This window comes from Aquarana catesbeiana, linkage group LG13 (genome assembly GCF_042186555.1).
Source record: "Aquarana catesbeiana isolate 2022-GZ linkage group LG13, ASM4218655v1, whole genome shotgun sequence".
NCBI lineage: Eukaryota > Metazoa > Chordata > Amphibia > Anura > Ranidae > Aquarana > Aquarana catesbeiana.
The window spans coordinates 106,735,914-106,748,208 of NC_133336.1; the positions used below are offsets into that span (position 1 = coordinate 106,735,914).

The 12,295-nt window shown below is 46.3% G+C and overlaps 1 protein-coding gene across 2 annotated transcripts in view; it reads left to right on the forward strand.

Annotated features, from left to right (window-relative positions):
• The window catches only part of DPH6 (diphthamine biosynthesis 6), a 198,109-nt gene that overhangs the window by 12,142 nt on the left and 173,672 nt on the right, over positions 1 to 12,295 (forward strand). For both annotated transcript variants that reach the window (XM_073609884.1, XM_073609883.1), the window contains exon 3: positions 6,573 to 6,760. In XM_073609884.1, the coding sequence (XP_073465985.1) occupies positions 6,573 to 6,760 (188 nt within the window). The remainder of the gene's footprint in view (positions 1 to 6,572; positions 6,761 to 12,295) is intronic.

Below are 12,295 nucleotides of genomic sequence, written 5' to 3' on the forward strand. Positions count from 1 at the left end.
TCTTGGATTGTTGGCCAAGAACGCCTTGCTCTGGATGTTGGGACGAACCAGTTGTAGGTGTAATCCAGTAATGCTTCTGCAGGCATATACATCTCACAAAAGTGAGTACACCCCTCACATTTTTGTAAATATTTTATTATATCTTATCATTTGACAACACTAAAGAAATGACACTTTGCTACAATGTAAAGTAGTGAGTGTACAGCTTGCATAACAGTGTAAATTTTCTGTCCCTTCAAAATAACTCAACACACAGCCATTAATGTCTAAACTGCTGGCAACAAAAGTGAGTACACCCCTAAGTGAAAATGTACACATTGGGCCCAATTAGCCGTTTTCCTTCCCCGTTTTTTATATGACTCGTTAGTGTTACAAGGTCTCAGGTGTGAATGGGGAGCAGGTGTGTTAAATTTGGTGTTATCGCTCTCACTCTCTCATATTGGTCACTGGAAGTTCAACATGGCACCTCATGGCAAAGAACTCTGAGGATCTGAAAAAAGAATTGTTGCTCTACATAAAGATGGCCTAGGCTATAAGAAGATTGCGAAGACCCTGAAACTAAGCTGCAGCATGGTGGCCAAGACCATACAACATTTAACAGGACAGGTTCTACTCAGAGCAGGCCTCGCCAAAGAAGTTGAGTGAACGTGCTCAGCATCATATCTAGAGATTGTCTTTGGGAAATAGACGTATGAGTGCTGCCAGCATTGCACCAGAGGTTGAAGGGGTGGGGGGGTCAGCCTGTCAGTGCTCAGACCATACGCCACACACTGCATCAAATTGGTCTGCATGGCTGTCATCCCAGAAGAAAGCCTCTTCTAAAGATGATGCACAAGAAAGCCTGCAAACAGTTTGCTGAAGACAAGCAGACTAAGGACATGGATTACTGGAACCATGTCCTGTGGTCTGATGAGACCAAATAAACATACTTGGTTCAGATGGTGTCAAGCGTGTGTTGCGGCAACCAGGTGAGGAGTACAAAGACAAGTGTGTCTTGCCTACAGTTTAGCATGGTGGTGGGAGTGTCATGATCTGGGGCTGCATGAGTGCTACCGGCACTGGGGCGCTACAGTTCATTGAGGGAATCATGAATGCCAACATGTACTGTGACATACTGAAGCAGAGCATGATTCTTCCCTCCCTTCAGAGACTGGGCCGCAGGGCAGTATTCCAACATAACGACCCCAAACACACCTCCAAGATGTCCACTGCCGTGCTAAAGAAGCTAAGCGTAAAGGTGATGGACTGGCCAAGCGTGTCTCCAGACCTAATCCCTATTGAGCATCTGTGGGGCATCCTCAAATGGAAGGTGGAGGAGTGCAAAGTCTGTAACATCCACCAGCTCCGTGATGTTGTCATGGAGGAGTGGAAGAGGACTCCAGTGGCAACCTGTGAAGCTCTGGTGAACTCCATGCCCAAGAGGGTTAAGGCAGTGCTGCAAAATAATGGTGGCCACACAAAATATTGACAATTTGGGCCCAATATGGAAATTTTCACTTAGGGGTGTACTGACTTTTGTTGCCAGCGGTTTAGAAGATAATGGCTGTGTGTCCAGTTATTTTGAGGGGACAGAACATTTACACTGTTATACAAGCTGTACACTCACTAGTTTACATTTTAGCAAAGTGTCATTTCTTCAGTGTTGTCACATAAAAAGATATAATAAAATATTTACAAAAATGTGAGGGGTGTACTCACTTTTGTTAGATTCTTTATATCAACCACCAGGAGTCATGTGGCTAAGGAAGGCGAATAACATTCTGTCCGAGACAGTACAAAGAGTGCTGTCTCTATCACTAGTAAATACTCCAAAAATATAAAACAAAACACATACAGCGCTAGTAAGAAAATATAACCACACCATGAATATCCTATATATAAAGTGCTCTGTGCAATATTGCTAAACGTAAATGCATAAATAACATAGGTAGTGAATGTTAGTATACAGTGAGTGCAATACACAAAACACCTGCTGCTTGCCAATAAACCACATACATAAAGTGCAAATTTCAATAGATACGCATCGGTGCGTCCCCTGGCGGAGGGGCGAAACGCGTCGACGAAACATCCGGCTCACGTCTAACCAGTGACGCTTCTTCCTGTTCCCATGGAACGCACGCTGTAAGTGGCGATCGCGGAAGTTTTCTGACATGCCTGATTGCAACCGTGGATTCTGTGAGTAGCGCCATGATGCGCAAGTGATTTTTTAGCTCCGCAATACTTCACTATATTGCCTTTCTCTTTTTTTGGGGGGTCGACATCTGCAAGTATATGACCTATCTGTTATGAACATCAGCCATTCATATCTGTATCTTCATCAGAGGCATCACTTTACAACATCCATGGTGATTGACTGACAGCACAGGCTGAAGAGATGCTGTTTGCTTTCCAGTGAGGCTGCGATTAAGAGCCCTGTGTAGTAGCCCAGCTGATGGTACTCATTTAGGATTATTTATTAGCACTATATTACTCTAACTTTGCTAGTACACAATATATATTTCACCATTTTACCAGCAATTGGGTAGCACCGATGCGTATCTATTGAAATTTGCACTTTATGTATGTGGTTTATTGGCAAGTAGCAGGTGATTTGTGTATTGCACTCACTGTATACTAACATTCACTACCTATGTTATTTATGTATTTACGTTTAGCAATATTGCACAGAGCACTTTATATATAGGATATTCATGGTGTGGTTATATTTTCTTACCAGCGCTGTATGTGTTTTGTTTTATATTTTTCAAGTATTAGTACTTTTTTACAGCAGCGGTAACATATTTATTGTTTGGTTATTTGTCGCTAGCGCTGCTTTATTCACATATTTTTTAGTAAATACTCCAGGTATAGTATAATGGCAGGGGGAATGCTGCAGGTGGATCTACTAGATTCCAAGTTCCACAACAAGTATGAACAGGTTGTGTCTGGGACGAAAGTCCCACTGGCAATAGGGGCAGATGCACTGGTAACATCTTAGGGACCAGTTCTCCCTTATTTGATGCTTTCCTTCTGTTTGGACTTCTCCCACGTCTTTTGCGAAGAATCTGGGAGGTGGTAACACTGATAATAGTGTTAGTCAAATTAGCCTAGGAGGGCTTGGTAGGCTGACATAGCGAGTCTTGCGGGTTTTGCTCCTTGAATACTCCCAGTGCAACGGGACCTAATGGTCTTGAGTCCTGTATCTCCACACTGTTGAGCCCTGAAAGTTGGTTTCAGGGAACCTCAATTACAGGACTTGGAAATATTTTTTTCCTGGGGGAAGCCAGGAAGTGGCACTCCCAGGAATATGAGTGGGAAATTTTTATCATCTTTCTCCAATCAATAGGGGAAAGGTGATTGGCCTTAAGTACCATTAAGGGTTTGAGTTCATCCCTATCCATTTTTTCCAGAGGCTATTGTTTCTCACTCCTGGATTCATACTTCATACAGTATGTAGCATAGATGGTCCCACATGTCAGGCCACTCTTGTGTCCTTGGGACTGGGATTCACTCTTGGCTGTTTTTGCAGAGGCCATTTTTTTTAACCAATTGGGAGACTGTTAGTCCCGTATCTCTGAAGATGGCTTCTTTGGTTGCTATCACTTAGCTAAGTGGAGTGTCAGAGCTGGCGGCTCTTTCATGCAAGGAGCCATTCTTGGTCGCACATCGTAAGGTGATGTTGCGTACTAATCCATCTCTATTGCCTAGAGTGGTTTCTAGTTTTCACTTGAATCAAGACAGCGTCTTGCTTTTTATGTTTTTCTTCGAATCCACAGTCGGCAGGAGAAAGATCGCTACCTACTCTAGAGGTAGTTCAGACACTCATGGTCTACTTGAGTTGTCGGCACAGGTCAGGAATCCTGATTTGTGAAGCCAGAAGAGCCCCGGAAGGGCAGGCAACATCCAGGTTGAATGTTTAGCAGTGGATCTGCCAGTTTATCGATGATGCGGAAGACTGATGTTCTGCTTGTGTTGTATTGCTTGTAAGTCGACTATTTCCTCCAAGTGATTGTTCAGGCGTATAGATTAAGGGAACAGTAAGGGCACACTCTACCAGAAGAGTTAGTGCTTCATGGGCAGTTCATCATCAAGCATCAATGGTTTTAGATTTGCAAAGCTGCTACTTGGTCTTCGGTGCATACATTTACTAGGTTTACTAGGTTTTATCAAGTGAATGTTAGGGGGATGTTGCATTTGGACGCAGTGTACTGCAGGCAGCAATATAGATTCTGTTGTTCTAATGGTGTTTCTTTGGTCATAATGGTTTCCCTTCCCTCAAAAGCATTGCTTGGGGACATCCAAGTTAGTTATTATGGCTGCTCTGTGCCCCGTGATGTACGATAAAGAAATTAGGATTTTTTCTACAGCTTACCTGTAAAATCCTTTTCTTGGAGTACATCACGGGACACAGAGATCCCTCCCCTCTTATCTGGGAAGTTTATTGCTTGCTACAGGTACTGAGGTACTAACTGTGTAGGAGGGGTTATATAGGGAGGACTTCTTGTTTGATTGATTTACCGGTGTCAATTCACTGATAGGTGGTATATAACCCAGTTAATTATTATGGCTGCTCTGTGTCCCGTGAGGTACTCCAAGAAAAGGATTTTACAGGTAAGCTGTAGAAAAAAAATCAAACTTTTACAAAACACATACACTAGGGCAAATCATTTACTATAAGAGATGGGATTGTAGCACCAACACTAAGTAATGATAGCAGCAGGAGTGGAGGGCCTAGAGTAGATCAGAGCTGACAGGCAGAGAGGGGAGGGGATGCAGGAGAGGACAGCTTAATCTCTTAAGGGAAGGTTGTCCACAAGGTTTAGGAGTGTGTCTATGGCTGGAGTCCACAACTCGTTGATCGCGGTCATGTGACAGGTAGATTGAGTCTCTGCATTGCCAACCCCGGGCGGGTGGAGCAGGGAAAGAGAGAGCCGGGCGTGTGAATCAGGTGAGGAGAAATCCGAGCAGAGGAGGAGAGGACCGGGTGAGCAGGTCGGGGAAGGAGAGAGCTCAGCAGGCAGAGAAAGTGAGAAGAGAGCCAGGCGGGCGGTTCAGGGGAGGAGAGAGCCAGGCGGGCGGTTCAGGGCAGGAGAGAGCCAGGCGGGCGGTTCAGGGGAGGAGAGAGCCAGGCTGGCGGTTCAGGGGAGGAGAGAGCCAGGCGAGCCGTTCAGGGCAGGAGAGAGCCAGGCGGGCGGTTGAGGACAGGAGAGAGCCAGGATGGTGGTTGAGGGCAGGAGAGAGCCAGGACCGGCGGTTGAGGGGAGGCGAGAGCCAGGACTCGCAGTTGAGGGGAGGCGAGAGCCAGAACCGGAGGTTGAGGGGAGGCGAGAGCCAGGACCGGTGGTTGAGGAGAGGCGAGAGCCAGGACCGTTGGTCGAGGGGAGGCGAGAGCCAGGACCGGTGGTTGAGGGGAGGCGAGAGCCAGGACTGGTGGTTGAGGGGAGGCGAGAGCCAGGACCGGCGGTTGAGGGCAGGAGAGAGCCAGGCGGGCGGTTGAGGGCAGGAGAGAGCCAGGCGGGCGGTTGAGGGCAGGAGAGAGCCAGGACCGGTGGTTGAGGGGAGGCGAGTGCCAGGACCGGTGGTTGAGGGGAGGCGAGTGCCAGGACCGGTGGTTGAGGGGAGGCGAGAGCCAGGACCGGCGGTTGAGGGGAGGCAAGAGCCAGGACCGGCGGCTGAGGGGAGGCGAGAGCCAGGACCGGCGGCTGAGGGGAGGCGAGAGCCAGGACCGGCGGCTGAGGGGAGGCGAGAGCCAGGACCGGCGGCTGAGGGGAGGCGAGAGCCAGGACCGGCGGCTGAGGGGAGGCCAGAGCCAGGACCGGCGGCTGAGGGGAGGCGAGAGCCAGGACCGGCGGCTTGAGGGAGGCGAGAGCCAGGACCGGCGGCTGAGGGGAGGCGAGAGCCAGGACTGGCGGCTGAGGGAAGGCGAGAGCCAGGACTGGCGGTTGAGGGGAGGAGAGAGCCAGGACGGCGGTTGAGGGGAGGAGAGAGCCGGGTGGCTGGAGCAGGGGAGGAGAGAGCCCAGCAGGCAGAGCAAGCGAGAGGAGAGCTGGGGGGGGGGGCAGGTGAAGGAGCTCCGTGGGCGAAGCAGTGGAGAGACCTGCTTTGGCATTGAGCTACCTCTTTCACTGAAGCAGCTGGTGTGGGCTTACTGGGCCTGCTGCGGCTACCAATGTTTCTTTAGCCCTGTGTAATATAAAATATTATGTATATGTGCGTCTAGATGTGTTTACACGTGCATACTTTTTTTCTGTTAAAAAGCTCCTCTCAGAACACACCATTTGGTGGTGTTTTTTTTTTTTTTTTTCACCGCCTGTAAACGCCTATGTGTGGCCACATAGGCTAAAATACAGATTCTTTTACAGGCATAAAAAAAGCACTGTACGCCTGTATAAGCAGAGCTTTGTGTGCATGATTCCTATTAGGTACATAATGGGCTTTGAGATGCCTGCTTTATATGGGTAACAATGTCAATTTATTCTGGACCCAGATTTCCCTTCATCTGAGCGTCTGAACTATTTTGTATCAGCTTTGTCTTGATTTTTTTTCTTCTTGTGGTGAACTTTTATAAACCTTTTCTAAATCTCTCTCTGCAGTGGATGAATTGGACAGCTACATGTACCAAACAGTTGGCTACCAGGCATTGGATCTTTATGCAGAAGCAATGGGGTTACCGCTGTATCGTGCTACACTGTCTGGTGCCAGCCTGAACACAGGAAAAGGATATACTCCCCAAGAAGGAGATGAGGTTGAGGACCTGTATCGCTTACTAAAGATGATTAAGGTATGTTTGTTGGTTTGAGCTTGATATATTTAAGTCTGCTTGCATATAGTAATGTTTGGTATGCTTTTTTTTAAAGTGTTAAAGAAAAAAATAATCTAAAAATCATAATTTTTAAATAAAGGTGGGAAATCATTTAAAAACTTTATTCAGATCAAATAAAGAATGCAAAGCTGGTTGTAAAGGCAAAGGGTCTTTAACTTTAATGCATTCTCTGCACTAAAGTGGTTGTAAACCCTTACATATACCCAGTAAAGTGACTGGCTTCAGTTGATGCACATAGATGAAACAAATCCACCTACATAAGTTCCTGTTTATCTGCAGCATTCTCTTCTCTACATCTAGTCAAAGTCCAGAATTCATAAAGCTTGTCTGAGCTGTCAGAAAATAATGTGCAGAGAGCTGAAGTTGCACACTGCAGACCTCAGTGAGATCTCTGAGAGCTGATTGGAGGGAAGAGACCCACCCCTGTTCACACAGGAACAGAGCTGAGAATGTCAATCTGCTGGAGGTCCCTCCCCTGTCACCTTTTTTCTCTTGGTGGCAAGGAAACTTGTCAGAAATTATTCATGCTGATAGTAAAGGAACGAAGCAGCAGACAGAAATGACACTTGGAGCTCTTAAATTGAGACAAGTACACACTATAGAGGGATATGCTTTGTTCATATTTCATGTCTGTGGTTTACACTTTACGTCACTTTAAGGTAAAAAAACGTAACACCTAAACTTAACCACCTCAATACAGGGCACTTAAACCCCCTTCCTGCCCAGACCAATTTTCAGCTTTCGGTGCTCTCACACTTTGAATGACAGTTACTCAGTCATGCAACACTGTACCCAAATGAATTTTGTGTCCTTTTTTCACACAAATAGAGCTTTCTTTTGGTGGTATTTAATCACTAATGTTTTTTTTATTTTTTGTGCTACAAATAAAAAAAGACCGAAAATTTTGTGAAAAAATGCCTTTTTCTTTGTTTTTTTCATAAAATTTAGCAAATTAGTAATTTTTCTTCATAAATTTTGGCCAAAATGTATACTGCTATATATCTTTGGTAAAAATAACCCAAATTAATGTATATTATTTGGTCTTTGTGAAAGTTATAGAGTCTACAAACTATGGTGCCAATCACTGAAAATTGAAAACATCTGATCAGGCCTTCAGTACATCAGATGAATCTCATTTCTTGAGGTACTAACATGTCGAAAAGTACAAATACCCCCCAAATCACCCCTTTTTAGAAATTAGACATCCCAAGGTATTAAGTAAGTAGCATGGTGAGTTTTTTTAAGTTGTAATTTTTTCCCACAATTCTTTGCAAAAGGAAGATTTTTTTTTTACAAAATTATCATATTAAGTGGTTATTTCTCTCACAGAGCATATGCATACAACAAATTACACCCCAAAATACATTCTGCTACTCCTCCTGAGTATTGGGATACCACATGTGTGGGACTTTTACACAGCCTGGCCACATACAAAGGCCCAACATTGAAGTAGCACCATCAGGCGATCTACGAGCATAAATTGCACATCTCATTTCTCAACCACCTTTTACATTTTTGAAGGCCCTGGAGCACCAGGACAATGGAATTGCCCACAAAATGACCCCATTTTGGAAAGCAAACACCCCAACGTATAATCTATGAGGCATAATGAGTCTTTTGAACGGTTATTTTTTTTCCAGAAGTTTTTGGAAAATGTGGAAAAAAAATAAAAACTTTTTTTTTTACACAAAGTTGTCCATTTATAAGATATTTCCAACACATAGCAAATACATAGCAAAAATGACACCCCAAAATACATTCTGCTACTCCTCCTGAGTATGGCGATACCACATGTGTGGGACTTTTACACAGCCTGGCCACATACAAAGACCCAACATCCAAGTAGCACCATCAGGCGTTCTAGGAGCATACATTACATAGATAATTTCCTGGCAACCTATCATTTTTGAAGGCCCTTCATATTTCTAACACATAGCATGTACATACCAAGAATTACAATCCAAAATACATTCTTTTGTGGAAAGGGTAAAAAAAAAGTATTACCTGTGCTTTTAGTGTCCACAGAAGAGAGCACTGGTCCAGGCAGCAGTCAATGATGTGCTTAGCGACAGCAATAGTAATTATCCAGGCAGCAGGCAGGAATATTGTCTATAGTCAACACAAGGATGTTGTCGGCACAGCCAAAGCATCTGTCCATAGAAATTGTCCAGGCAGAGACAGCCAGCACAGCCATAATATTGGTCCTGGTACACTGTTACCTGCAGACACTCATTATTGTACCGCTCTCCAGCCGTTCATAAACATACTGCCTCTTGCTACAGCTAATTATTTGCATAGTCCAGGTAGCAGGCAGAGGTGTGGTCCGTCCATGTGGCAGGCAAAGGCATGATGGCAGTAAGTCAGCAGCAGGCTGAGGGCCGCAATCGGGTAAGACCTGTGCACAGGGGCACAGGGGTAGAGGCTTCGACCCACCCAAATCTCTATGAAGCCTCCGGACTCCAGACCCTAATCCGGAAATTACAAAACCCGGAGAAAACAAAAAAAATTGTTTTCTCCATCCGGAAAAACTATTCTGGAGCCCCTCACATATGTGAGACCCCTGTGTACTACAGTAGCAGGGCAACAGATCAGTCCAAGCGGTAGGCAAAAGCATAGTCCACAAAACAGGCCAGTGTCAGTTCACGTGGAGGTAGTCCAAACGGTGGGCAGAGGCATAGTCACAAAACAGGCCAGGGTCAGTTCACGTGGAAGGCTGTGGCATGGTTATTTGGGGAAGCATGGGAAATGGTCAGCACAGATGATGAAAATGGGGAAAATATGGGCTAATATTTTAGGGATGTAGGATAAAGTTCGAAGCATTCACCAATGCAAAGGTCAGGTTGGGAGGGACAATGGAAGCTGGTATCTTTTCGAAAACCTCTTCTGCTGCACACGTGACATCTTTTTTGCCGTCTTCGGCCTGCTTCCGATGGTGGAATGTTGTACGGGAAGTGGCGTTCATGAAGTCGGCTAACAGCATCAGAGCGAAGGTCTTCTGGGGGGGGGGGTCTTTGTTGATAGATGAGGGATGTGACTACTACATCTATGAATTTTAGGAAGGGGGAGGGGGTTTCTGTGGATTTTGTGTAGACTATGTAGGAATTGTAAACGGCCAAATGGATGAGATAAATTGCTACTTTCTTGTACCAGAATCGGGACCTCCTTATTGACAAATAGGGCTGAATCATTTGATCATTGAAATCCACCCCGCCATGTAGAGATTATAATCTTGGACACGTGTCGGTTTTTCAATGGGACCTCTTCTTCGCTGAACTACAACTGTAGTGTCATCGTGAATGGTGGACATTATGTGCACGTTCCTGTTATCCTTCCACCTCAAGGCCAGCACTTCATTGCATCTCAGTGTTGCTCTTTCCCCCCTTTGCAGCTTTTTGTTTACTATAGATTGTGGGAAGCCCTTCCTATTTTTTCTTGAGGTTCCGCAGGCCAGGGTTTTTTCGATATATAGGTGTCTGAAAAGGGGCAGGCTGGTATAAAAGTTGTCGAGGTAAATATGATATTCTTTTTTCAGAAGTGGGTAAGCCAGGTCCCATACGATTTTTCCAGTTGTGCCCATGTAGCCCGGGCGCTCAGGCGGCTGGAGCTGGGAATCTCTTCCTTCATATATGCAGAATGCATACAGATATCCTGTGGCTCTCTCACAGAGCTTGTAAAATTTTACTTCATATTTGGCCTTTTTGCTAGGAATATATTGTTTTATTCCTAGCAGGCCTGAAAATGGTACCAGGGACTCATCCACACATATATTCTTCTCGGGGACATAGAGTTCTGCAAATCGCTGGGAAAATAAATTTATCAGCGGCCGAATCTTATATAACTTATCGGAATTTGGATGATTGCGGGGAGGGCACTGGGTGTTGTCGTTAAAATAAAAGAATCTCATAATCATCTCATATCGGGAGCTGGGCATTGCGGCAGAATACATGGGCATATGGTAGATGGGGTTGGTGGACCAATAGGCATGTCCTTAATTTTTTTTTGTAAGCCCCATGTTTAGTGTGAGGCCAAAAAACAATTTGAACTCCAAATTTAGATCTCTCCACTCAAACGGACGGGCATAAGATGATTGGGGGTTGCTGGCAATATACTGCTGGGCATACAAATTTGTCTGGTCCACAATAAATTGCAGCATAGTGTCGGGCAAAAACAGGTGAAAGCAATCAATCTCTGTGAAATTTTGGGTGTTGGCCTGCACGCCTGGCTGTGCTGTGAAAAGGGGAATAATTGGTGATCCCGAGTTGGAAGGCAGCCATGTTGGGTTGGCAAGACCATCTGGCATGTATGTAGCAGCCCTGGCTCTTGGGTGATGTGGCACTCCAGTAGTTGGGGGAGTTGAATTTCCTGTGGTGGCACTCAGATGTGATGTGGCAGCACTGGTACTGGGCCTGGGCATTTGTGCACGGGGCCTATCGCTGGCGGCAGCACTGGTACTGAGCCTTTGTTCCTGGGGTCTATTGCTGGCGCAGCGCTAATACTGGGCCTTTGTTCCTGGGGCCTATCGCGCTGGTACTGAGCCTGGGAATATAATCCTGATTGCTGGCGGCTGCCTGGTTTCCAGAGTGTCGTGCCCTTTTAGGAGGGACCCATTCTTCATCCAAATCATTACTATTGATTTTTTCAAATGCCAAATTTGATTCGGAATCAGAATTGGAATTGGAATCTGATGAGAGCTCCCCGGTGCTCTCATCAGTCATGGATAGGATCTGGAACGCCTCCTCACTAGTATATACTCTTTTGGACATGGCTGTGTGGCGGGTAGCTGTGCGACGGGTGACAGATGGGTGGCAGGTGACGGTCACTGGTGGGCTGTGCGATAGGTGGCAGGTGACGTTCACTGAGAGGTGATGATGGTGTGATGGGTGATGGTCACAGATGGTTGACAGGCGACGGTCACTGATAGGTGACAGGGCACGGTCACTGATGGGTGACGGGTGCACTGCTAAAGGTCATTGGGTGACAGGGCACGGTCACTGATGGGTGACGGGTGACAGGGCACGGTCACTGGTGGGTGACGGGTGATATGTGACAAGGCACGGTCACTGATGGGTGACGGTTGCCCCGCTGATGGTCACTGAGGGCAGTCTCTTATGTGACAGGTGCACTTTTATGGGGTGACTGTTGGGTGACAGATGACAATTGGGGGGGGGGGTGATGGGACAGGTGTGGTGTTGGTGCAGACACTACTAAACATAGATCTGTAACTCACTGCCGCTGGCTCTTCGCTCCTCACACTGGAAATGGTGTGTGAGGAGAGAAGAGCTGGCAACAGCTAGTGACAGCTCTATGTTTACATTTAGTGATTGGCTGTGAATGGATCACAGCCGATCACGTGGTACACAGCCCTAGCCAATGGCTGTGTACTATCGTCGGTGACGAGCAGTGTTCCTGGGAACACGCCGCCACCGACGTGCACGTGCAGCGCGCTCACGATCGCGCGCATGCGCTGTGCAATGCGGGAGTTACCATTCGTGA